The sequence below is a fragment of the Truncatella angustata genome (genome assembly GCF_020726525.1).
Source record: "Truncatella angustata strain MPI-SDFR-AT-0073 chromosome Unknown BKA67scaffold_10, whole genome shotgun sequence".
In the NCBI taxonomy this organism is placed as follows: domain Eukaryota; kingdom Fungi; phylum Ascomycota; class Sordariomycetes; order Amphisphaeriales; family Sporocadaceae; genus Truncatella; species Truncatella angustata.
The window spans coordinates 2,345,717-2,369,832 of NW_025763390.1; the positions used below are offsets into that span (position 1 = coordinate 2,345,717).

At 52.1% G+C, this 24,116-nt stretch overlaps 8 protein-coding genes across 8 annotated transcripts; 3 read left to right on the forward strand and 5 right to left on the reverse strand.

The window, feature by feature from the left end:
* Positions 1-303: 303 nt before the first annotated feature.
* On the reverse strand, positions 304-1,933 carry BKA67DRAFT_105507 (WD40-repeat-containing domain protein). Its single transcript, XM_046094853.1, has 3 exons — positions 1,446-1,933; positions 538-1,365; positions 304-474 (listed from the first exon to the last, which is right to left on the reverse strand). Exons 1-3 carry the CDS (start codon positions 1,666-1,668, stop codon positions 434-436), a joined length of 1,092 nt encoding a protein of 363 aa, XP_045952994.1. The 5' UTR covers positions 1,669-1,933; the 3' UTR covers positions 304-433.
* Positions 1,934-2,344: 411 nt separating this feature from the next.
* On the forward strand, positions 2,345-3,123 carry BKA67DRAFT_664317 (uncharacterized protein; the record flags this gene model as incomplete). The annotated part of the gene is made up of 3 exons (XM_046108353.1): positions 2,345-2,412; positions 2,481-2,697; positions 2,758-3,123. 3 exons carry the CDS (start codon positions 2,345-2,347, stop codon positions 3,121-3,123), a joined length of 651 nt encoding a protein of 216 aa, XP_045952995.1.
* Positions 3,124-3,165: 42 nt separating this feature from the next.
* BKA67DRAFT_105498 (uncharacterized protein) lies at positions 3,166-4,117 on the reverse strand. The gene is made up of 2 exons (XM_046094852.1): positions 3,483-4,117; positions 3,166-3,381 (listed from the first exon to the last, which is right to left on the reverse strand). The coding sequence occupies exons 1-2, from the start codon at positions 3,999-4,001 to the stop codon at positions 3,208-3,210; spliced, it is 693 nt and encodes a 230-aa protein (XP_045952996.1). The 5' UTR covers positions 4,002-4,117; the 3' UTR covers positions 3,166-3,207.
* Positions 4,118-4,863: 746 nt separating this feature from the next.
* BKA67DRAFT_526571 (family 47 glycosyl hydrolase) lies at positions 4,864-7,092 on the forward strand (the record flags this gene model as incomplete). Its single annotated transcript, XM_046098765.1, has 3 exons — positions 4,864-5,422; positions 5,500-6,842; positions 6,901-7,092. 3 exons carry the CDS (start codon positions 4,864-4,866, stop codon positions 7,090-7,092), a joined length of 2,094 nt encoding a protein of 697 aa, XP_045952997.1.
* A 300-nt stretch (positions 7,093-7,392) lies between these two features.
* Positions 7,393-9,864, reverse strand: BKA67DRAFT_105578 (general amino-acid permease GAP1). Its single transcript, XM_046094854.1, has 4 exons — positions 9,238-9,864; positions 8,935-9,142; positions 8,647-8,856; positions 7,393-8,593 (listed from the first exon to the last, which is right to left on the reverse strand). Exons 1-4 carry the CDS (start codon positions 9,641-9,643, stop codon positions 7,531-7,533), a joined length of 1,887 nt encoding a protein of 628 aa, XP_045952998.1. The 5' UTR covers positions 9,644-9,864; the 3' UTR covers positions 7,393-7,530.
* Positions 9,865-12,133: 2,269 nt separating this feature from the next.
* Positions 12,134-14,305, reverse strand: BKA67DRAFT_105622 (uncharacterized protein). Its single transcript, XM_046094855.1, has 2 exons — positions 13,858-14,305; positions 12,134-13,760 (listed from the first exon to the last, which is right to left on the reverse strand). The coding sequence occupies exons 1-2, from the start codon at positions 14,164-14,166 to the stop codon at positions 12,393-12,395; spliced, it is 1,677 nt and encodes a 558-aa protein (XP_045952999.1). The 5' UTR covers positions 14,167-14,305; the 3' UTR covers positions 12,134-12,392.
* Positions 14,306-16,078: 1,773 nt separating this feature from the next.
* On the reverse strand, positions 16,079-20,952 carry BKA67DRAFT_664322 (uncharacterized protein; the record flags this gene model as incomplete). Its single annotated transcript, XM_046108354.1, has 3 exons — positions 16,079-19,518; positions 19,573-20,080; positions 20,134-20,952. The coding sequence occupies 3 exons, from the start codon at positions 20,950-20,952 to the stop codon at positions 16,079-16,081; spliced, it is 4,767 nt and encodes a 1,588-aa protein (XP_045953000.1).
* A 1,127-nt stretch (positions 20,953-22,079) lies between these two features.
* On the forward strand, positions 22,080-23,961 carry BKA67DRAFT_639580 (uncharacterized protein; the record flags this gene model as incomplete). The annotated part of the gene is made up of 2 exons (XM_046105740.1): positions 22,080-22,271; positions 22,391-23,961. 2 exons carry the CDS (start codon positions 22,080-22,082, stop codon positions 23,471-23,473), a joined length of 1,275 nt encoding a protein of 424 aa, XP_045953001.1. The 3' UTR covers positions 23,474-23,961.
* Positions 23,962-24,116: the final 155 nt, after the last annotated feature.

Here is a 24,116-nt window from a genome sequence, read left to right on the forward strand (position 1 = left end):
AATCATATGCAGGAAAGAAAAAGGCGTATCATCGCCTGTCGGTGTATTCATGGCTGAAACGGGAAACAGACCTCGGCTTTTGAAATCCAGCGAAAGCCGCCTCTCAATAACAGCAGGAGCCGAGTTGTGTGGTCTTCGATATATGAAGTCTCTTGGTGTTGTTGTGCCAAGCATTCTGATTGTACATTCGTGTAGATATGCAGGGGAATTTCAGACTCCTGAGATGACGTGGGAACAACGAGGATTTGTGCTTGGCTCAGCACGAAATCTTATATCCAAGAGTAAGGCCAGGGGTTGGAGAAGGCGGGAGTCCCCGAAGGGTATCAGTGATGCGCGAGGCGACGAGGTCAAAGGGTAGAAGACAAAGACAAGTCTAGAAAATCGAATGAATTTGACGTCCGTCTCAAATTGAGGTACCAGCTGATTCTACGGCCTAAACGTTCCAGATGACAATTCTGCCGTCCACGCCACTCGCTGTAGGATATGTCAGCTGCCTAAACAGAGTTCAAGAGGGTCAACGAGAAGGATAGAACTTACTGGAGAACTTGGTCACAGAGTCGCCGTTGGACTCGTAGACACGGACTGTGGAAATTGTGTTTTGGTGAACCGTCTTGAGCTGCGTGTCGTCTTTGACCTTGCCCTTGAGATCCATTTGTTTGAACATGTTCAAGGCAGACTCTTCTCGGACGTCGCCCAAGCCAGGTCTTCCCTTTGATTCCAGTGTGCCAGCAATCTGCCAGCCAGAGGCATCTCCCCTGAACCTGAAGGCCTCGCAGTCGTAGCCCGCAGCAATGATCTCGGCCTCGCCGTTCCAGATGAGGCTCTGGAAAGGCAGCAGCTGGGTGTTGATACTAATGACCGCGCGAGGCGGCTGGTCAGGGGCCGAGGGGTAAACGACAGTGATACTGCTGTCATGGGCAGCAAAAGCGAGGGAGTCGCCGGAGGGTGAGAAAGCGAGGGAGTGGACCCAGCCAGCGGAGTTGTTGAGGTACTCGCCACACACGGTGTTGAAAGGCAGACGCTCACCCCAAGCACTTGGGTCCGGGCGAGCGTCGACACCCTTGATGAAGGCGGAAAAGACTCTCGCATGAGCATCGGTTGACCCAGCTGCCAGCAGGACCGAGTTGGGGTGCCAAGAGACGCTGGTGATGGTGCTTCGGATGGGCTTCTTCAGGTGCTTGGAAACCCACCAGTCGTTCTCCTCTTCAAAATAGCAGACAGCAATGACCCTGTCGCCAGAGCCGACGGCGAACTTTGTTTCGGAGGGGGACCAGCGCACAGCAGTGGCAGCTCGGGCAATACGGAGCAGGACAAGGGTGGGCTTATAGCCGGTGGGAGAGGGTTCCCAAACGAGAGCATTTCGATCTAATAAAGCAGGTGAGTGGTTAGAAGGTCGGACTCTCTTCGTCTTGAGAGGATATGAATCGAGATGAGAGGATACGAACCCTGTGAGCAGGTGACAATGCGTCCACTGTGGGGGGCAATGTCGACACCAGTAATAGTCTTGTCATGTCCCTTCAGTTCGTCCTTCAGCTTGAAGGCACCGCCGGCCCTCTCATATAGCTCGAGTGCCGAGTCCTTTGCGACGGCGAGAATGTTGCGGTCGGCGGAGAAGGAGTGGTCGGCGATGGGATGGTGGAAGAGATGATGAACTTCGGGGGCAGCCATTTCTTTCTTGCTTATTTTGTTTATTTCTGGGATTTATATCTGGGGTTTATTTTGGGAGTGATAGGAGTAGCTCTCTACTATCACTTGTTCTACCGGGGAGTGGGTGTCGTGGGTTGGGAAGACAAGCGAACAGTAGTAGTAGATGACTTGAAATGTAGTGTCTCTTGACATGTACGTCAACAGCTTTTGGGGGGGGTGCTAGGTTAGTACTGTCACTAGACAGGTGGGGTGCCTTCATACCTTCTGTACATTAGATAGTCTGTCCTAAGGTGAATGTAATCTGTACTCCGTATTATACTGTAGGTACTGCCTTATGAAAGCTCATGTAAAACACATCACTCCGTACGTACCATAGGTTACCTCTAGTCTAGCTAGACTAGTACCGATATTACATTACAGTGCTTGTGCTGTAGCAAGGCGCTGTCGCTGCGGGGATTGCCGTCACTGTATTTCCATTCTGTGTCTATCGATAAGGCGGCAAGCGCTTAAACAGAACCATCAACCAACGTTAAGCAACTTAGCCGTAGGTAACTCGAACATCCCCCAACGCCGCGCATCACACACAACAATCCGACCAGCGAGGGTACAGTGCTGAGGAATATTCAACCACCACCTCTCAGCTCCAGCAACGGAAACACGTCGTCTCATCACTGAACCCAACACGACAACATCCACAATGGCAACGCGACAACCACCTGCGAAGCCCTCCCAAGGCAAGCAACCTCCAACTCCGCCCAATCAAACGTGAGTTCTCTCCATACCGTGCTACGCCATATCATCTTACCAGAGCTAATCCTTCGTTCCTTTTCCAGCCTTTATATCACCGGTTTACCCTCCTCCAAGATCCAGAAGGCCGACCTGAAGACCGCTCTGTACATGCTGTTCTCCACCTACGGTCCTGTTTTCGATGTCGTCGTTCTGAAGACCCTAAAGATGCGTGGTCAAGCTCACGTTGTCTTCCGAGATATCCAAGCTGCTACCCAGGCCATGCGCTCGCTCGAAGGCTTCGTCTTCTTGGGGCAACCAATGGTAACCTGACCCACAACCCAACAGCTCTGCATACAGCCTTCACTAACCCACCCCCACTAGAGGATACAATACGCCAAGGGCAAATCAGACATCATCGCCAAGCTGGATGGAACATACAAGATGCCCGAGACCGCCGGCGCTGTGGCCGCTCAGATGACAGAGACCCAGCAAAGCATCTTCAACGCCCCTGCTCCAGGCACTGCTGTACCTGCCACGGCCGCAGCTACAGCCGCTGCCCCGACCTCGACCCCGGCCGCTGCCTCTGGTCTTCCCGCAAAGCCTCCCACCGCGGCACGTGGCCAGAAACGCACTCGTGACGAAGAGGAGGAGGGGGAGGAGGACGAGGAGGAGAAGGAAGAGGAAAAGGACGAAGAAGAAGAGAGTGATTCGGATGTTGCTATGGAGGAGGACAGTGACGACGAATGAGATACCCCTCTAGCCAAAAAGTGAAAGCTGCAGGCTTTGGCTGCTCCAACACATCCCAACCGGCCATCGCTTCCTCTGACATCTTCACCTCGTCTGGTCTAGAGCCATCTCCTTCGGTACCCATAGACCAACACATCCACCGACCAGGCCGAGCCAGACCATGAGATACTCCTCCTTTGCGCAGTCGAAACCTGTCATGGCATCCCCCAGGAAGCAGGGGTGGACGAAGAACGACGGTAATCCCGTCACAGGGTGATGCTACCAAGTCATGTTAGCCGTTTGAGGTAGAGCTAATAAACTCCTTGCATATCTGGGTGCATCGTTGACTCTTGGTACAGCTCCCTCGACAGAAAACTCACATCTGCTGAGATGCCGCCTACTGGGCCGACGCCACGGAGGACGCCCTTGAATGCGTCCGGAACCAGCCGCCGAAAGACGGTCTCTGTGTCGAAGGCGGTGTCAGTTGCCGGTAGATCATGCAGGCTGAACCAGAGGCATGGTGCTTGATACGTTGGGTGGAGGTGGATCTCATATATGACATGTCCAATCTTTGGTCGTGATGGTTGTTTGACCAGCTCTTCCGGGTCTGTCGCCCATTCCATCCCTGCGGCCCCTGTGGTGAACGAGAGGCTGTTCATGTATGATTCCAGCTCATCAAGATCATCTGACTCGTCGAGGGGTCGTGTGATTTGTATGAAAGTGATGTACTCCGAGTCCGCACCAAAGGACATGTCCAGCGCCCTGTGAAGGCGCAGCTTCCATTGCTTCCGAACAGGCCCCAATGTAGCTTGACAGTATTTGTTTTCAAGGTGGTGGCATACCTCGGCGAACTCATCAGCGCTCAGGAAAGGGTAGCGGTGGTATGCTGGCTGATTCATCTCGACTCAGCATTGCTAGAAGGACGCGGATGCAGACACGTGCTAGTAGACTGGGTCTTCGTAGCGTCTTGCTCAGCTGCAATCAGGTACCAAATAGAACTTTTGCATACATGCCTCAAGTGCCTTGGGCAGGTTAACGATATTGGATTCGTCCTAATCAGAGAGGTGACCCCTCTGCCCCCGTGAATGCAGGGTCCAATCGGCGACTTGCATGAGTAGGACCCGACGTCTTTCATGTTGCCGACCACCGACGGGGCCCGCTGCCAAGGCTCGATACCACTGCGTTCTGCCTGTAGTGTAGGTACCTTTTGAGGGCCCAAGTACTCCGTAGCTCGAAATAAAATCCAGCTGTCCTTTACGTGGGCCCTCGGCCATGAGCTAACTTAACCTGCGCGCGTGTGTAAGTCAGGGTCCGTCCCCATAAAGAGAGATTGACGACAAACAGTTTCCGATACATTGGCACTCCAATGTTCACGATTACGATGTCACGATAGGCGGAGACTGCATACTTTTCTTTACCGTCGCATATGTATTCCTTCCTTCAGCACAGGTGTATCGTATTTATTGTTGTGCCGGTTGTCATTGTAAAGTTTGTTCCCATGTTCCATGCTTAGCTCTACTGCCCTTCCAATTCGAAGTAGCCAAACAGCGAAGAAGACGACGACGACGACGACGACGAAGACGACGACAGCGGCCAGTATTTGGTCCCTTCCGTAGGCAGTGTATACCTAGGAGACAATTTTGAAAGAGAGAGAGAGAGAGAGCGCGAACCTCACCCAGAGTGAGAGCGGAGCCTTCCTGACGTGCCTTCAGAAGTAACACGTCTGTGAAGAGCATATCGTGCCACAGCACCATTTGTTCGATGGTGATTCGAGATCCCTTCAATATCCACAAAAAAGGTTCGGCCGTCTCGATTCTGCGTGCTACTGCCACCCGTGCAGCAATCGGGATAACCGAAAAGGCGGTTGAGGCGGGCATAAACGCAATAGAGCAGGGCAAGAAAACAGCCGAAGATATGGCCTTCCAGCTCCCTAAAAACATGCCCTCTTTCTCCAACCCGCAAAGGGCCCTTGAAGATCAGAACTGGGGCACGGGTTCTGCCTCGTCTTTATCCTCACGCTTCGGCGCAAAATCCCAGACCCTCCCAATGTACAAAGACAAGCCATATGCCTACCCGCCCTCGCAGCGGTCGCGCGCCATATGGCTGCGGAAGCGAGTCGCCGCCATCATCTTCCTAGTCATTACCATCCTCTACTACCTGGGCGCGTTCACCTCGAGTCACGACACCCATTCCAAGCGGCCCTCCTGGACCTGGCTCAAGGGCTCCGAAAACGAGAACAAGGTCGACTGGTCCAAGAGGAGGGAGCGCGTGGTGGAGGCCTTCGAGCTAAGCTGGGATGCCTACCATCGATATGCTTGGGGTAAGCCCCCAAAGTGCCTTTCGTATTCCGTGTAGCTTTTTGTTCCCCTTGTTCTAACATGCAGTGTCGTCTCGCAGGCTATGATGAGTTTCACCCCATCTCCAAGAAAGGCAAACAGATGGCCCCCCACGGCATGGGCTGGATCATCGTCGACGCTGTGGACACTATGATGATTATGAACCTGACATCGCGGGTCACGCAGGCGAGGGAATGGATCTCCAACTCACTGTCCTACGATCAGGACCAGGATGTCAACACCTTTGAAACCACCATTCGAATGATCGGTGGCTTGCTCTCGGCCCACTATCTCTCCAACGAATTCCCCCAGTTGGCTCCCCAAACAGATGACGACCCCGGTGCTCCTGGCGAGGATCTCTACCTGGAGAAGGCAAAGGATCTTGCAGACCGCGTTATCGCCGCTTTCGACAGCGAGTCTGGAATTCCTTATGCCAGTGTCAACCTGGCAAAACTTGAGGGTATTGCGGCCCACGATATGGGAGGAGCTTCTTCGACAGCTGAGGCCACGACACTGCAGCTTGAGTTCAAATATCTTGCCAAGCTGACAGGGGAAAAGGATTTCTGGGACAAAGCCGAGAAAGTCATGCAAGTGGTGGACGACAATGGCGCCCAGGGCGGCTTGGTCCCCATCTACATCAACGCTGATTCTGGTCATTTCAGTGGAAACAACATCCGGCTGGGAAGCCGAGGAGATTCTTACTACGAGTATCTCATCAAGCAGTACCTTCAGACGGAGAAGGCGGAGCCCATCTATTTGGATATGTGGAAGGATACCATGAAGGGTATCCGTCAGCATCTAATAACTTATACAGAACCTTCGGGCTATACCATCATTGGCGAGCGTCCAAGTGGTCTGAACGGAAATCTATCGCCAAAGATGGACCATCTGGTCTGCTTCATGCCTGGCACCATCGCCTTGGCTGCGACGGGTGGCTTAACGGAAGCTGAGGCGAAGAAGCTCCCCACGTGGACTAAGCAGGACGAGGCAGATATGAAGCTCGCAAGAGAACTCATGCAAACCTGTTGGGGCATGTACAAGTGGATGGCGACGGGCCTGGCCGCAGAAATCACCTACTTCAACATCGCAGACCCGCCGGCAGCCTACGACGAGTCTCATGAGTCACCTCGTGATGATTTCGATTCGGATCCGCATGCTACCTGGCGCAAAGATTTTGATGTCCACGCCATGGATCGCCACAACCTGCAGAGGCCGGAGACAGTCGAGTCACTATTTTACATGTGGCGGATAACTGGGGAGCAAAAGTACCGAGACTGGGGCTGGGACATGTTCAAATCTTTCATGAACTATACCGCAGTCGAGGAGGGCGGTGGCTTTACCAGTTTGTCCAATGCCAATGAGATCCCGCCCGCTACCAAGGACAATATGGAAAGCTTTTGGCTGGTAAGTTCCTATTGATACACGACCACCCGGCAAGCCTCGAGAAACTAACCTTCTGCAGGCCGAGACATTGAAGTACTTCTATCTCCTCTTCTCGCCCAATGATCTGCTTCCTCTGGACAAGGTTGTCATCAATACGGAGGCTCATCCTCTTCCGCGATTCCAGATGGGTCAGCTTTTCTCGACAGGCTGGCAACGGAAGCCGAGAGGCGCCGATGGCAAAATCATTAAGCCATCTCACAAAGAAACGTAACATGAATGCTCATCAAGTATACGGGGGAGTCCGCTTCCTTCGACGTAGCGCCCAGTACACCTTGTTTTGTATGACCGACATTGTCGACACACATGCCAAGCTGAAAACAGCAAAGAAGGGGAAAAGAAGAGAGGAAAAAGAAATGAAAGAAAGAAACAAATAATAGAGAAGACCAAGGAACCGATTGCACTGAACCTGTAGTCGCACTATGAACTTGGACAAGGAAACTAGCATTGAGGAAGAAGATTTTGTTGCGCTTGATTGCACTCGAAGTATTGTACGCCAAATGTGGCGGTATCTTTTCCATGAATTAACATTTCCCGTGGCTGAAGCAATCCCGCATTTCCTTCGTGATCCCACAGTTCTAAACAAAACCCCAGGCGCCCTGCTTTCAAATAGGAATCTGTCTTTCGTTATCGTGCTCCGTTGCTGTGACCCTCAGCAAAGATACTTATACACCTTCTTCCACTTGGGCCAAGTCCTCTTTTCTTCCCGCTCTTGAGCTAATAAGATGGGCAAATTAAAGTCTCTCCTGCCCGTATCGATATCCATATCATCCATGTGCACCATTGAGGTCCTATAGTAAATGCGATGAGCGAGATAGAAAAGGATGACAATAGGCACCGCCATGTACTGGAGGAAAAAGTTTTCCGCAAGCTCAATGGCGCTCATATCTTGGAACCCGACGGGCCATGTACCGACCCAGAACTGAGCAACCAGGACAAGGAGGTTTAGGATTAGGCCGATCCATGAGCCCCAGACGCCGCACTGAGAGCGAAAGGCGAGCTCGTGCAGGCCGTGGCCCCGGAGGGCCCAAGCCTTCCTAAAGCGAATGTGTGCTAGGCATATTGACGCCCAGGTGAATATGGACGAGAGACCGGAGATGGCAAGCAACCAGTCCAGTACCGTAGATTGCACGTCCAGATCGGCCAGGTACGCGAGTAGCCCCACGGACAGAACGGCTATGATGGCGACAAGAGGCCGGCCGCGACGGTCCACGTATGACAGGATTCTGGGGGCTTGACCTTGATCAGCCAATGCTGCCAAGGTACGTGAAGAGCCGAAGACCGAAGAATTGCCGACCGACAAGACGGCGACTAGGATGACGACGTTCATGATCGAGGGGAGAATGTCAATCTTTGCGTTCTCTATGGCAATGACGAAGGGAGAGGCGGCGGCGTTGGCGTTAGTATCGCCCGACAAAAGTCTTCGGTCGTTATAGGGAACCAGTAGCCCAATAAGTGTCAGGGCCACAATGTAGAAAAGGGTGATGCGCCAGAAAACTTGTTTGATGGCAGTCGGCAATGATTTGCGCGGGTTCAAAGTCTCGGCGGCCGCCAGACCGACCAGTTCTGTGCCAGCGAATGCGAATGCAGCCATGACAAAGACGCTGCATAAGCCTTTGAAGCCGTTATGAAATGCGCCGGGGATATGCCAATACCGACCACCTATGTAACCTGTGTCAGGAGTACCGCCAATGTTAAGTACGACACCGAGCAAGCTGCGGGCAATTAGAGTTTGTTCAGACTGGCTGATGAGGATACTAGGACTCACATGAAGCCTATCACGGCAGTGACTTTAATAATGGCAAATATAAACTCGGCTTCCCCGTAGCCCTTGACGCCGAAGAAGTTGATGACAACAATACAGAACAGGAAGACAGTAACAAATATGGCCTTTGGAAGATGCGGGTTCCAGTACTCTATGGTAATGGAGGCGGCGATAATCTCGAGGGGAAGCACTACAGCCCATTGTAGGGCGTAACTGCGTGATCAAGTTAGCATGGCGCAACTTCGTGTCTGAGACACTGGCTGTAGATGTAATAGGTGAATGCCGACTTACTTCCAGCCCATGGCAAAGCCCCAGGAAGGATCCAGGAAGCGTGTAGAGAAGGCGGAGAAGGATCCAGCTACCGGGAAAGCCACTGCGAGTTCTCCGAGAGCCTGGACAGTAAAGTAAAGCATAGCGCCAATGAAGGAATATGCGATCAGTACCGAGGCTGGGCCTCCCAGCTCCAAAGCCCTACCGGAAGCTACAAAGAGACCAGTGCCTAGTGAAAAAGAAGAAGAAAGTTTAGAAGAGCAACCCGAGACATGGGAGGTGTTCGGGGGGAAAGGAGGGGGAGGGTTGACTGGGCGAGCGTACCTATCGATCCACCGATGGCAATCATCTGCAGATGCCTCCCCTTCAGTTTTCTGGCGAGCCCCGAATGCGCAGTCCGCTGCGCAGCGGAACGTATGTCATAGTAGTGGCCGCTGCTGTTGCTCCTCAACAAGGGTGGGCGCGCATGGATGGATCCGACCTCGGCAGCGATTATGTCGTCTATGGGGTCTTTGGGCGTGATGCTGGAATTAGGATCCCGTCGAAAGCCGTCCATCCAGCGGGCCCAGCGACCCTGAGGCTCGATGTCCTCATACATAGGCTCGCGCATGCTGAAACCTCCAGCACCCATGGTCGTGGCGTAGCTGCCCATATTGTAGTGATTATGTCTGCTGAATGAGTCCTCCTTCAGCGGATACAGCTTGAGCTCAATATCCCGGCTCGATGGCATTGTAGTGGGTGATGCCCGGCGCCGCGCCGGCCGTTTTCACGCCGATTGTGTTACGGGATTTCTGATGCGCCAACGAGATCCTCGTTGATATCTAGTTTTCAGTATGGCAACTTGTTTGGCTTCAATGCACAAGTACGGACAACGATTGCACAGTCGCTCGAAAATGCATAGCTTGCGCGGGCGCGATGCAGGCTTTACGGCAGGCACGAACAGACTGCAACGAGACCTGGGATGCTCTTCTGTGTCGTTGCTGAAGATGGTCGCCGTCCCAGGTTGGGTACGACTTGGCGGCGAGTCGCTGCGACTTGATTCGCTTTCGAGTAGACTGCTCAGTTTCCGCGCAACTTTCGTCCCCAATAATGCTACGACCACAAGATGCGAAGCGATGCGATGGAATCGGGGGGTTGCGATGTGACTGCGATACTCTTGTTCGAACACAGACATGCGTCTTAATGGTCACGGTTTGAAGCTAGAGCGAGCTGGCATGAGGAGGAAGCGAGGGCTTATCATGGGCTGCGGGCGGACAGTAGTTGCCGTTTTGGCTGTAGAGAGCGGCAGAAAAGAGATAGAGGGTGTGATAGCCAGGCCGACGACCTGCGGACGTGATTCGAGTAGAGGTCGGTCGGCCGAACGAACTGCAAATGGGGGGGGGGGGGGGGGGGGGGGGGGGGGGGGAGCCAGCAAAGCCAGGGTCCAGCTCTCTCTAAATCTTTCTATTGTCTTTTAATCATTGATTCCGCTGCCAGCCCACGCAGGCTGAGCAAATGTCGCGTGGGGGGGGACACTTGTGTTGTGTTGTGCGACTGTATGCTACACCGTCGCTGGCCTTGGTAGACCGTGTTTCCTTCGTGTAAAGTAAAGTTGCCAGACGTCTATATAAAGGTATTTTTGGAACATTCGATCCCGGTTTCGTTTGAGTTCTGATGACACATGAGAAGAAAGCCCAGCCCACGTCTCATGGCGGTTCATGTTGGCTGGCGTTAGTGCCCGTTGAGAGCCAAGCTTGACCCCGCGAAAAGCAAACCCCGTTCCATTGTGCTGGGAGCATCTACATAACTTGCACATATCCATTAGGTACTGTACGCACTGTACTGTATACACTTTTGGTTTATTTAGTTATGTAACTATGTATCTGTCACCTTACTGTATGACCTCTGGGCATGCCATCTATTACATTGTGCTGCGGCTTCGGAAAGGGACCCTGCATTGTGCAAGCGCCACAAATTGAATGAAGTGACATGAACTTGCCGCCGCGTTTAATGTTGGTCTGTAATTATACCTCATCAACCTACATATCGAATGCACAATTTTCACGAAGACAGGCTTGTTTTTTGCTGATGGCCGCCTACGGCCAGAGATTTGGACTGCTAAATGACAGCAACTGCAGACGTTCGCCTCACTTGCATGCTGTGATACTGACTTATTCAAGAACTATGACAGGCACATCTCAATGGTCCAGAAATCCCATTTTGAAGGCCATCGCCGAAGAGACGACAAGATCGTACCAATCAGACATTGACCACTCAAACAGCAAATCTACAGATACGACCAAAGCCTCAGGAACCCGGCCCGCAAGATCCAATGGAGAGAGACGAAGGTGAAGCACAAAATTTGAGGTCCGAACTTGCCAATTTCATCAGCGCGTGCGGTCAGGAAGACAGCGGTCAGAAGCAGCCAAGACGATTTAAATGGTAGTGGTAACAACCGCGTAAACCACCGTGGAGAAGAACACCCGCAACACGCACTGTCATCGTACAAGACTCTCCGCTCGACTGCTTCTCCCGTTGCTTCATCTACCCAGATAAAGCAGATCAGGACGATACAGAATACCTTACGCGCGTGGATCTAGTAACACATGATCAAGGTGGGGATAGAAGATGGATTATCACGTCAACGTGACCAAGGGAATTGATCATAGATGGACCTGTGTGAGCAAGCTCAGAGGTTCGGATACAGAGCAATGGCTTCTCCAGCTAACGTCATACTGTCTCCAAAGACGAGAACGAATAAGGCCCTACGAGGCCTTTGAGTATCATATATCGCTCCACAGTATTGCAATAGTATGGATTCGGATTGGCGAGTCGATTGGTTGTTCTCTTTTTAAAGATGCCATGGTCATGAGTTCGAGGTTTTTATATATTTGGGTACAGCATCATTTGAATATTGTTTGCTTGAACAGTTTATCGCATCCGCGAAACCCTTATGGAAGCAGTCCACAGATGGAGATTTAACAGTTATTTAAAGTGATCAATGCCCACCAGCACACATACCATACAATGTTTCTCCGAGAAAGTTCGTCAACCTTGCTGATTTTTCAATAATCGTCAACAACCTGGACAACGGTGGCACAATGCCGACCGTGTCCAACAATGCAACATGCCTTTCCCATCCAACTACAGGTCCAATCGGGTTCGTTGGCGTCAAATAGGCAACACGGTGGTAACTATTGTAGGCATGAACTAGTCCAGTCCTGGTCTAAGCATTGGGTTACAACAATATTCTGCTTGTCGTATACTCCTGATCCGGACAACACATCTCGTGGCCATCAGCATGCCATGTTGGGAAAAGGTACTCATAAGTCGTTGACGGCGTCAAGATGTACAGATACGTCATGGAGAGCAAATCGTGGCGAGAGTTGTCCTCAACGGAGGTTGGAAGGTTTTGGCGGACTGTGAAACACGTCCCAGTAACAATTTCCAGATCTGGCAGGACTCATTTTCCTGGCCGAAAGAGGTCCGCTTGGCTCCTTCTAGAAATCCCAGTCGAAGCCCCCAGGCTTGGCCGCATTCTGTTTTCTCCCCGGTAGGTTCTTAGGCAGCTCATCGTCATCGCCACCAAACAGCCAGTCTCTGTTAGTGCCCTTAGAACCGCCCATACCATCGCCCCCAATGTGAATGCCTTGATTGTCACTTGGCTTACCACTTGCCCTGGGTTTGACGGGCTGGTTCTCTTTCTGAGCGGGGGACTTGTCGTATGACGACCAGTTGGCGTCCATCATCTTGACGGCCTTCTGACGATCCTGGGCCACGTGATGTTTCTCCTGAACTTGAGCTGGAGATTTGTCTGCCATAGAGAAGTGGGATTCAAAAGTCTTGCCCCGGCTCTTCAGGTTGGTGACGTTGCCAAGAGCGTCCTGGACAGCGGCTGCAGGATCATCGGCCTCTTCTTCTTCGCTGTAGACGTTGTTCTTGTACAAGCCTAGTCCATTGTTGTGAGTGGCACCCCGAGGTCGGTTTGCGCGCGGCTCTCCCTTGGGGAGACCGTCATCAACGAAGTCGAAGTGTGTCTCAGCATCGCGACGGGGCTTTACTATGGCAGGTTTGCGAATGGGAGTCTGCTCGACCTCGTCGTTTTCATTTCCCCAATGGCGCACATCCTGATGGCCCTTCTGAAGCGTCTTGCCGGGACGGGCCTTGGCAGGAGTCGTGAAGTCCTCAAAGTTCCACTGGCTGTTGTGTTTGGTCTTCTTCGAGGTCGGATCCGCGGCCTGGGGCGCATCCTGGGGATCAGAGCCATCGGCGAAATCGAAGTGGTTGTACTTGTTGGGGTTCGGGCGATAGAAGCGATCCGGGGAGTTGCCCTCGGGCGCCTCAGGTTCATCAGCGATGTCGCCCTCGGTGTCAAACAGACGGTTTGCTTGGAAGTTCTTGCCAGCGCCTGATTTAGGAGCAAATGCCTTATGCGGTGACTCGGATCGGTTGCGGCCGCTACTGGGCGAGTTGGGGTCATGGACGGGCTCGTCACCCAAGATTTCTGTAAAATCGCGTTGTCTAGGTCTTGCTCCGCCCTTAGGGGAGACGACAGACTCGAGGGTTTGCTGCTCGATCTCCTCACGTGGCGCAAACAATGCAAGTGAGGAACGGGGATCGCGCGGACCGTCGTTGGAGCTGCCGCGAGCACGAGCGGCTGGACCTAGACCTGAGTCTGAGGCAACAGCTACTTCACTTGAGGCCTTCCAAGAAGACTCGATGAGCTTAATTTGCTCCTTGGCGTCGCGAATGGGCCAGTTGCGGCCCGACTTGCCAATAATATCCAGCTGCTTCAGAAGTGAAGCCTGGTCCCAGCTCTGGCGGATTTGCTGGACCTTGCCTTCGGCATTGAAAGTAACAATGTGTGTCTACAGGTAGATGGGATGCATGGTTAGTCAAGTATGCTCTTGATTGAGCGGTCGACGATGGCTCAAGTATCCAAGAAGAGTTCCTGAGAGGACTTACGATGGGCAGGATGACTGTGCGGTCTGCTAGAAAATTGTCATCTAGGCCTGGCAGGTAGGCGGCGCCGCTGGTCACAAACTCCAGGGAGGTGTCGACCTCGATTGCAGCGGCGTTCTGGCCTTCGATTACGGTGAGGAACTCTTCCTTCTTCTTCTTGACCTGATTGCGCAAGGCGGCGAGATGCTTGATGATGTCGGTTGCGCCTCTGTAGCTTGTCGTCGTGGTTACATAGTGGAGCGCTGCGTCGCTGGCGAGAAGAGAAGAGTTGGGTGCAGCTAGAAACTGCTTGTAGACAGCTTGTAAGGCCATGTTTGGTTCAACGCCTGCTAACTTGGCCCAAGACTGCGTTCCCAGGATCGAGAGGCTGCAGTAGCGCTCTGTATGACGTCGGCGCAAAGAGCGTCAAGCTTCAATGTAAGTGCCTACAAAATGCTGGGGCAATGGTGGTATAGACGACAGGATGGATTGGAAATTGAACGTTTACGTTGTTGCCGCTGAACGAGAGGAATTGGGATGATGAAGGGTACAAGTCAGAGGGAGTTGGAAATAAGACAAGCTTATTAGCGGCAAAGACAAAAAAAGAAAGTGATGGTAATGCTAGGGGAAGTTGCTATGTACCTGTACCGTGCTCCACACCAAGAATGGATAAAGTCGTCCTGGAAAGGCCTCCCATCCTGTTCATGTCCTGTCCTGTCCTGGCTTGTCTTGTCCTGCACGAGGAAGGAGGTGGACGCTTTGTTTTCTGTTTGGATGCGGCAACTACGAACTAGGATCCATGCAGCGCTCGAGATGATTTCGGAGCACTGTCAATGACATGGGGTCAATCCTGGGGTCAAGGAGACCCTTGCTACATGTGGCTTATGATTTTATTTTATTTTTTCCCGTGTTTTATTTGTAACCTAAAGGGACGTGTGAACGCATAAAACATTACTTGCTATATGCTTGTATACGCCGGAAAGTCGATCAGATTACTGTCCGCCCAGTGTTTGCAGACTACCAAGCTGGCACCACGAGCACTTCAGAGACTTTTGAACGCGTCGTTCCAACGCGCTCTCCCCCAGCAGAGGCTACTGCAACAAGGCCGCGCCACGCATAAACCTGCAGATGGGACAGCAAATGAGGTTGAGTTTCTCCACCTTACCAGCATCATTGTCTCGGCTGCTGAGATGAAGGGTCATTTGTCGATCTTCATGCCGGAGGGCAACAGGTTTAACACAGGCAGACACAGCATGCCATCATACTTGAGAACGATTTTCGAGCGTCCGCAGGAATAAATATACCTATTCAAGCATCAATAGAGGGGTTTGGCTGCCCCGCGCTTCCGGGGGAGCACGTGGATAAGATAGGTAGTCATTGTCCTGGCTTTGGTTCCAAGATCTTCTTCCCCCTGTCCAATCTCGGAGATTTTTGAGCAACAGTTTCAAAAACTAAAATGTCGATGCTCGCCCAGAACTTCTTAGCGCCCTATGGAGTGAGTATTACACTATCAGGGAAGTGGTCTTCTACTATACTATGTATGTAGGACGTAGAACGTCGGCCTTCCGAGATATGGGCACCCACCATAAGTAATTGATATACCGGTACTCCGTACTTGGGTCATTCATGTCTCTGGCAGAATACTTTAATGGGGTATTTCTGACCCTGACAGCTTTAGTGGATGCTTTCGCTGCACTTGCACTGGACTGGGCAAAAGGCCTGGAAGCCCACCGTTAGCCGTTTCAACATTTGCAGGGATTCCGAATACGGCTAAGCCGTTTATTCAGTGGTCCCAGTAGACTTCCAAGTTGGCATTGGATTGGGACCCTTGTCTGTGGATCTCTACATCGTACATAGAATGTACACAGTAACTACAGTACCATTGCACGGGGAACAGGCGCCTCCCAGTTGAGACCGAGACATTTCGCTATGAACGTTGAAGAGGCGTCCGACATAAGACGATCTGAGACGGGTTGACTGGTTACATTAAGACACAATGTTGATGAGGTTTTCATCTTTGGCTTGAATAGATGAATTCTACAATAAGCAACCATTATCCAAGTGTGTTTTCGAGTGCTTGAAGAACGATGGAAGAGATCGCGTAGTATTTCCATCGAATGACTAATATGTATGTAGGTATGCTTTACGTGGAACTCTTTTTGCAGGCCATCTCCGCTGCAAAGTACCTTACAGCTTAGATTATGTGTTTACGAACAAGGTGAGTCCATGTCCGACCTGTCCATCACTAATAGTGAACATATCGTGGTGGCCCAAGGCTAGATGGCGCAGAAGGGAATTTAGGGTCATACTCTTCAAAGGATACCGCCGTAGCGCTTGGGGCTTCTTCGTACACGAGCTGTCGTCGAGGACTCTCTGGTCTTGACGACATCGCCCCCCGCATCATCTGTCGGTTACCGGTTGTGTCTTGTTGATAAGCAGACTCGCAAACTGACTCTCGTCGATATACGTTTCGCTCCTGACCTCGATAAGTTGTTGTTGCTTCACGATACCTAGGCTGCTCGTCCTCGTATCGTACGTAGACGGGCGCTGGCTCTCGCCTGATAGGGCGCTCGATGTAGTACTCATCTCCACGCGAGTCACGAACAAGGACCCTTTCCCACACCTCAGTATATGAAATTTGAGCTTGTGCTTGTGCTGATCGAACAGCTTGGCTCATTGATGATGAATCAACGTATTGAAATGAAGACGCAGGACGTGGTCGCGGATCGTCAGTATAGACGGCTTCATGAACTTGCGGTGCAACCCGACTATGGTTGTCCACGTGAGCCCGTAAAGAATCTCGGTCCCCAGCCAAAGATTGTGCCACCTCAGTTGGATCATCAACCCTGGCATAAGCAGGGTTTGTGTCATAAGCTGGAGGGCCTCGGTTGCGATAGACGTATCCGTGTTGTGAGGGTGCTTCTCCAAGCCCTGCCCTATCCGGTGAGCGGGACCGACAACGTTCATGAACAGAGCTCTGAGTCAGACCATCGCTGGCCCTAGAATTCTGCACTGGCGCCTGCTCGGATATTGGCCGTCTGCTGGACACGGCAATATTTGTAGGCTTCAACACGCGCTGCTGATCTAAATGATGTTCCAAGCCCGCAAATAAATCATCTTCATGATCCAACACTACAACTGGTGGGTTGCGTGAAATATCTGGTCCAGCGATGGGCCGAGCGACATGGTTCAGAGGCGGCGGTGACACTTGCACTGCCTGTGGACGCATAGCTGACGGCGGACCGTCAGTCGGACTTTCGGGACGTGTTGTCTGCGGCGGCTCAGGATCTGACGCTATACGGGCGGCGGTTTGGCGATCGGCTGCCCACATGGCGCGGATGGCCTCTTCCTGGCGTTGCGCCTCTGCTTCTGCTTCTTTGTCCTCTCCAGACTCGCTTTTCTCGGCAGCTGGCTTGCCTTGCCTCACACCATGCTTTGCACTCCCCTTTCGTGACTTTCCACCTTGTCCAGCACGTCGCTCCTTGGCAGATGATTTGCGATTGCGATGCTTTCCAGCCGCCCGGTCCGGGGTACCTCTCCCGACATCGCTTGGGCCAGGTTGGTGTAATAAATGTTGGGGGAAAACCTGGCCATCATCGTTCGCAACAACGTTGGCTTGTGAGAAATAATTTGAGAATTCATTGACTAGAGGTCCTTCACCACTGACCATCGACTGGGGGTGCGGGAGTGGCCTGTCCTCGGAGGCCTGCTGTTGGCCAAAAGCTACGTGCATGGGCATGTAACCATCCGGTACTGCTGCTGAAGAATTTTCAGCGCTATGTGCAAGACTGTGGACGCCGTGATGTCCAGGCAAGTGGTTTTGGTGAGAGGGTGCCGTTTGCCCGTGTGACCCTTCTGCACCGAAAGGTCCAGAAAATGTCACTTGAGGGAAGGCTTCTGTCATCAACCCATATTTATGACTGTCCATGCCAACCATCGCTCTGAGATGGGATAGACAGGCGACATCGGGCAGAAATACCATGTCAGCAATCCAGTTCAATATAGGCTGTGTCATGCCCTGCGCTGGTTCGACATGTTTCTTCTGAAAATGGTTCACTAATTGAGGAAGAGAGAAAACGCTCCTCTCATTCTCAACAGGGGCGCAGCCTCCCAGGTGGAGATGGCATGCCTTGCACTGAAGCCCGTTTACGTTGCGCACTGGGCGCATCTCCTTGTGATTAGACAATCCATCGATAAACATGCCCAGCGGTGGATCTTCTGCGAAATGGGACCTATACCTCTTCGCCAAATGGTAGAAACAGACATACACTCGAATGTACCCAGGTAGTTCTTTCACCCCGGCTGTGGCCATCCAGACCTCGCGTGAAAAACATGCCAAGGCCTCAAGCTGAGTACGGATTCTATCAGACTGGGAACCGCCTGGAAAACCCAGATAGCCGGCTTGTCCAGTCAGCTGATAAGCATCATAGGTGTGACTGTTATGTACGGCAGGAACCGGAAATGGCAGGCCATGCGCAAACTGTTGAGAGTAATTTGTTACAGGTTGTGGCACAGGTAGAGACGCTCCTGTGCTGGAGGCTATACCGTAGCCTTGATTGTAGGGCAAATGTTCAAGAAATGCAGGGGTATAAGACGCCTGCGTCGTGGCATACATTGTGGATGGTGCAAAACCACTATGCTGGTAATGGCTGTCCGGTTGATTATATTGTCCGTAGTATGGGTGGCCCACATGTGGAGCCATCGACACCCCAAATGATGTAGGTGCTTGGTGGTGATGGTTGTGCTGTTGCATAGGCCCAGCAGACTGATACACGGGAGAGGTGGTCGGCTTGCGATGCTGAGCAGTTCTCGCAACGGGATCCGGGTGGAAGGGCGGCACCTCAGGCCATTCTGAACGCCAGTAGACGACGATACTGCCAACGCTCATGGAGTTGGTATGTTTAGCAGCGTAGTGTTGAACCACACCTTCAAAGCCATATGCTTTCAAACTATCGTCGCACCCATTACATAAGAAGAGCTCTTTACGATGTGTTTCTGTATGAGGTTTGACTTTTACTTCGAATAGCCACTTCAAGTTTTCGAGTGTCAGCTTTTGGGTAAATGGCCCTTGTGGCGGATCGCGCTTGGGTTCCTTGTGTGTTCCGCGTGATGCCGCTGCATCTCTTTCAATCTTCGCGTAAAATTTCCTACGCACATAGAGCAGGACCTCAACGGCGAAACGTGGACTTGACTCTTTGTTTACGTTGTTTCCGTCGTCCCATGCATCACGAATAATTTCGTCGGCGTACATTGAGATTTGGGCTCGAAGAGGAGCTTGCGCATCATCCCAATCCTTGTCCGTCAGCTCTTTTATCTCCTTGCCCTGCCTCTCAAAAACGTGTTGCTCCTCCGCAGGTTCTTCGACAGCGACGAGCGGCATGGCGGCGACTTGATCACGCTCTCTGCGATTCTTTACATCAGCTCTCTGCAAAAGTAGCCTACGCTTGAGCATCTCCCATGCGTTATCATCGAGAGGTGTAATGATTTGCAAGGCAGCTTGAAAAGATGGAATTTGAGCTAAGACGTCTGGCTGGAGTGGGGGTTGCAGTAGCATGGCTCGTCTCTCAATCTCAGCTCGACGGGCTGCTCTTAACTCAATAACCTCATGAATGGTTCGTTTGGACTGCGTGGGACCCGACTGAGTAGACTGTATCATTGACTGTGATTGCGAGAACGGTTCGCTCTCTGCAAGTAAGAGTTAGTTCATTGAGGAGGCGAGCCACAGACAGATGAGCATACCTTCAATTCGCAGTGGTGGGATCGGTTGCATCTTCGAGGCTGTCGTTGACTTTACCGTCATGCCCAGCGTGTTGACTTTGTGGTTGGCAATTGTTGATCTGTCAGCAATGGAGTTGTTCTCGACTTGCCTGGACGACTCAAGAGTTGATGGCATAGCAACCGGTTGTGCTCCAGGAGTGTGCGACTGCCATAATTGTCGAAGACCCCCACCTAAATCCCACTTCTCCCACCGTTCTGCATCAAGGCGCCGTTCCTTGCCTCGGTCTTCTAAGCCTTTCAGCCATTCCTCTGCTGCGCCAGGCCCGAGGTTTTTCACAGACACAAACTCGTCTCTGAGCTCGTCGATTTGCTTTGTGAAAAATATTTTTGTAAGGGCGGCATCTCCCAACGAAAGTCCCTTGGTGAGAGCGCCTGGAGTAAAAGCTTGTATGTCACTTGTGATGAGAACAAACGGCAGTGCCGGGAAAAGTAGGTGTGGGATAGATGGGGAAAGCAACAAGTCTATCTCCTGCAGTGTATCAGAAAACCTGGGTCATTAGGAGCATGATTGCCTATGCGTACCTTCGTTGTGTTGGCGATTAAGCAAGATCCGCAGCATATGACAGCAAATGGCCATAACATCCTCACCCTTCCCACTCCTGGGCCGGGTGATAACATGGATTTGACCGCTGGTGAATCGCCTCGCTCCTCTTTACCACAGTATTGGCACCGCCTCATGTGCACCAAGCGCCACATTTCGAGTTCTGTTTTGTCTTCAAGGGGCGCTGGCATTTTTGGCCAATAGCGTTTCCTCGAAGCTCGCCAGATTTCATTTGGTTGCAGTGTGGACAGATGCCCTCGAATGGGGGGTCGAGGCTGAGGAGATTGTTTGGAGGAAGAAGGGTCGAGATAGAGATTAAATAGCTTGCTAACTTGCAATGAGTTGCCCAGTCCCTGAGGCTGGGTCAAGGTAAAGATATGGTGCCAGATCTCGGCCGGCAGCAGGGACTTATCTGATGTAATGGAATCTGCATGATTCGGCACCGCAGGCCTATTCCCGTTGAGCTTGGCCTTCTTGGGAGGGTCCGAATCTGTCAAAGTAGCTGGCTGATCAGCAGAGAGCTTGCGTTTCCTGCCGTTCTCGTTTCGAAACCCAAGAGGCAGGCTACTGTCCGGAATACCATCCCTTTCAATTCCAGTTGCCAGGCGAGCGGAGCATTTTTGACCCTCGGTATCATGGCTCTCAACATCTGAGGCAGACATGGATACATCCGTATCGGAGCTCTCGTCGAAAATGATGACATCTTGCTCTTCTGCAAGCCGAGTAGGTTGAGCAGCATATGTGCCTTTATGTATCGGCCGTGTAGATACGGAGCCTGGTGGAGGTTGGCCTTGTCTCATAGCTGCTATGAAGTAGGGCCATGGAGAGAGGGACTGAAGACAAGCTCGCCGGGCTTCCTGGCTAGCAAGCAAGGGCGCCTCAGGCGAGCGCAAATGGGTTTGGTGGTGACGGGCCTCGTCAAACACTTGTCAAAGAGGCGGGTATCTGACTATTGGTCCCAGGTCTGACTCAATGTTCAAACAGGGGCGGACATTGATGGATTGCAGTCAAGGCACGTCACAAGGGTTTTTTTTCTTTTCCGTCCTTCGTCTTTTTGCGGGAGAGAGAAAAAACACCCCGTGGCTCCTTAACAAGAAATAGGAAGTCTAAGGAAAACAATAGTTGTCTTTACCATATCAACTGAATACCGTTTCAGGGGATCAAGTATGAAAGAGAAAGGAACGAGGTTTGGTCAGGAGCATGAGGTATACAGAGTAATCAACCTTATTTGGTCGACTGAAGATGAGTTTTGGATTGCGGAAGAAGCAGAATAAACACCGACAATCCTTAACGGTTATCGAGTCTAGACTAGTCGAGACCAAGTTGCCAGCCACGAAATCACAACTTTGGAAAACTGTAAAGTGAAGGAATTGATGGGGGGGGTGGCAGGACGAGAAGGTTTCGATGAGAGATGTCGGCTTGTCGCGTTCTGGGCTCGGGCGTTGATGAAGCTCCAGGGCAGACCCAGACTTCGCGGTAAGCTGTGTGAAAGCGTGCCTGTATACCTACTGTAGCGTGACGTGGCGTAGCTTAGCATAGCGTAAGTACCGTATCTCTTGTATTTGTGTGCCTACTGTAACCTCCCACCTCCCTCACGCTGTAACCTAGGTTAGGTGAATTGAAGTGCTTTCCGGGGAGTGATGATGCGGCACCAGCCGACAACCAGCTGTGTGCTAACCTAGTCCGGACTGTTGCCGTTGCCGTTGCCGTGGTTGCCCCTCCCCCGCCAAAAGACCAAAGACCCCTCCGAGACCTTTTGTTGTCATCTGCAGCCCTCAGAAGTCCACGTCAAACTGATCCCAATCCCACTGCAGGCCTCTCTGCTTGCAGACATCCAAGATAGATACTGCACTCGATTCTTTCAACTCCGTCCGCGCACACAACCTCGAGTAGACAAGAGCCTGGTTCTTTGTACCTGACAAGTAGCATGGCTTCGTCCGAGATTTTCTCCTTGGAGGGCAAGGGCCTGAAGCTCGACACGGAGCAAGACCTCGAACCTTATATTGCTGACCTTCGTGCCAGCGAGGATGTTCAAGAGGTTCGCCTGCTGGGAAATACTCTCGGCGTAGGAGCCTGTAAGCTCCTGGGAGAAGTGTTGGCCACCAAGAAGTCACTGAAGGTAAGGTGACTCGACCCTTTCTTTATACCAAATGAACTGCCCCTGCCTCATGCTCTGCTCCTCGCACAACTCCCCCACGATAGGCATGTGTACTGACTCAACCGTTACGATCCATCCAGTCCGCGAACCTCGCCGACATTTTCACTGGAAGACTTCTTAGTGAAATCCCCGATGCCTTGTCGTCGCTGCTCACCTCGATACTCAACCTACCAAATCTGCGCACCATCAACTTGAACGATAACGCCTTCGGACTGAACACCCAGGCGCCCCTCGTCGCATTCCTTGCCGAGCACGTCCCCTTGCAGCACCTCTATCTCAACAACAACGGTCTCGGACCCCACGCCGGTATACTAGTTGCTGATGCGCTATCCAAGTTGCACGCAAAGAAAGAGGCGGCCCGCAACGCTGGCCAGGACGTGCCCCATCTCGAAACCGTCATTTGCGGCCGCAACCGTCTTGAGAACGGTAGCATGACTGCATGGGCCAAAACATTTGCTCTGCACAACAAGCTCAGGGAAATCAAGATGGTTCAAAACGGCATCAGGCAGGAGGGCATTATTCACCTACTCAGCGAGGGCCTGAACCACGCCCAAACTCTCAACATCCTCGATCTCCAGGATAACACCTTTACCCTATCAGGAGCAAAGGCCCTGGCCAAGGTTGTACCTCTTTGGTCAGAGATTCAGGAGCTTGGCGTCGGCGACTCCCTACTGGGCAACAAGGGCGGTATCGCCCTCGCAGCCGCACTCAACAAGGGCAAGAACCCTCAACTCCAAGTCTTGCGTCTACAGTACAACGAAATTGCCTCCCCTGGACTCAAGGCCTTCGCCGACGCCGCAAAGCATGGCTTACCCGGATTGAAGAAGATCGAGGTCAACGGCAACAAGTTCGACGAGGATGATGCGTCGGTCTTGGCCCTCCGAGAGCTTCTTGAGGAACGCAAGGAAAATTTCGGCGGTGATGTGGTCGACGAAGATGCCTGGGGGCTGGACGACCTTGATGAGCTCGAGGAGCCCGACTCTGACGAAGAAGAAGAGGAGGAGGAGGAGGAGGAGGAGGAGGAGGAGGACCACTTTGAGCCTGAAGAGCTGGCTGAAAAACTCGTCAAGGAGGCTGAAGAAGCCCAGGAGGAGCCTACTGTGCAGCTCAAGGACCCTGAAGTGGATGCTCTGGCCAAGTCTCTGGAGAAGACCAACATATAAAGTCCATCTCGAGTCAAGAAAGTGCAGACCTGGCATCTCTGTGGAACGATCAGAAGCTGAACATATGAAGGAAACGAAGCCTTGCGGCGCCACGAAGATGATACCCTTAAACACCTAGAAATATTTAAAGTAGACCAAATAAGATACACTATCGCCCGTACTGTAGGACTTGACCGCGAAAACCTGATCTCCGTCGATCCAAACATGGATGCTGCCTACCTGCGTCTTGGCGGTTCCGACTTGTACCTGCATGACCTCTTCAATCTCAGCTTCCCAGTAGCAAAGGTCGAGGGAAGTGCTCGCCTGTACAAGGATCAACATGATCCAGCAAGATAAATGAAGAGGGCCAAGCTCAACGTTGGGTATGAAAGGGGCGCGCACAACGTGTTTGGTACCAGACAATTATAGGTTGCTTCCGAGTACGCCTCATCGAAAGGAGCAGTAATCACTTCCGAGGCCGACAGCAACTGGTGAGTTGAAGACTTCTTCTAGAAAGGTGACGCTTTTTCGTACTATTTAAGTCGTGATGAGTAGCATAGCTCCAGGTTGTATGTACAGATCTTTCCGGCACCGTTTAATCTCTTCCCGTGATGCCATCCGTTATTTCCTCCTTGAAAGCGGCGCTAATGCGAGTGTACCTCTC

What these genes read in the sequence shown, in the direction of transcription:
- BKA67DRAFT_105507 (XM_046094853.1), bottom strand. Translation starts at nt 1,668, where the DNA reads ATGGCTGCCCCCGAAGTTCATCATCTCTTCCACCATCCCATCGCCGAC. An exon ending in CATTGTCACCTGCTCACAGG is followed by an intron (nt 1,366 to 1,445) that starts GTTCGTATCCTC and finishes CTGCTTTATTAG; the next exon opens with ATCGAAATGCTCTCGTTTGG. An exon ending in CTCTGTGACCAAGTTCTCCA is followed by an intron (nt 475 to 537) that starts GTAAGTTCTATC and finishes CATATCCTACAG; the next exon opens with CGAGTGGCGTGGACGGCAGA.
- BKA67DRAFT_105622 (XM_046094855.1), bottom strand. Translation starts at nt 14,166, where the DNA reads ATGGCCTTACAAGCTGTCTACAAGCAGTTTCTAGCTGCACCCAACTCT. An exon ending in GCACAGTCATCCTGCCCATC is followed by an intron (nt 13,761 to 13,857) that starts GTAAGTCCTCTC and finishes ATCTACCTGTAG; the next exon opens with ACACACATTGTTACTTTCAA.
- BKA67DRAFT_105578 (XM_046094854.1), bottom strand. Translation starts at nt 9,643, where the DNA reads ATGCCATCGAGCCGGGATATTGAGCTCAAGCTGTATCCGCTGAAGGAG. An exon ending in TGCCATCGGTGGATCGATAG is followed by an intron (nt 9,143 to 9,237) that starts GTACGCTCGCCC and finishes CTTTTTCACTAG; the next exon opens with GCACTGGTCTCTTTGTAGCT. An exon ending in GGCTTTGCCATGGGCTGGAA is followed by an intron (nt 8,857 to 8,934) that starts GTAAGTCGGCAT and finishes TTGATCACGCAG; the next exon opens with TTACGCCCTACAATGGGCTG.
- BKA67DRAFT_105498 (XM_046094852.1), bottom strand. Translation starts at nt 4,001, where the DNA reads ATGAATCAGCCAGCATACCACCGCTACCCTTTCCTGAGCGCTGATGAG. An exon ending in TAGGCGGCATCTCAGCAGAT is followed by an intron (nt 3,382 to 3,482) that starts GTGAGTTTTCTG and finishes ATGACTTGGTAG; the next exon opens with CATCACCCTGTGACGGGATT.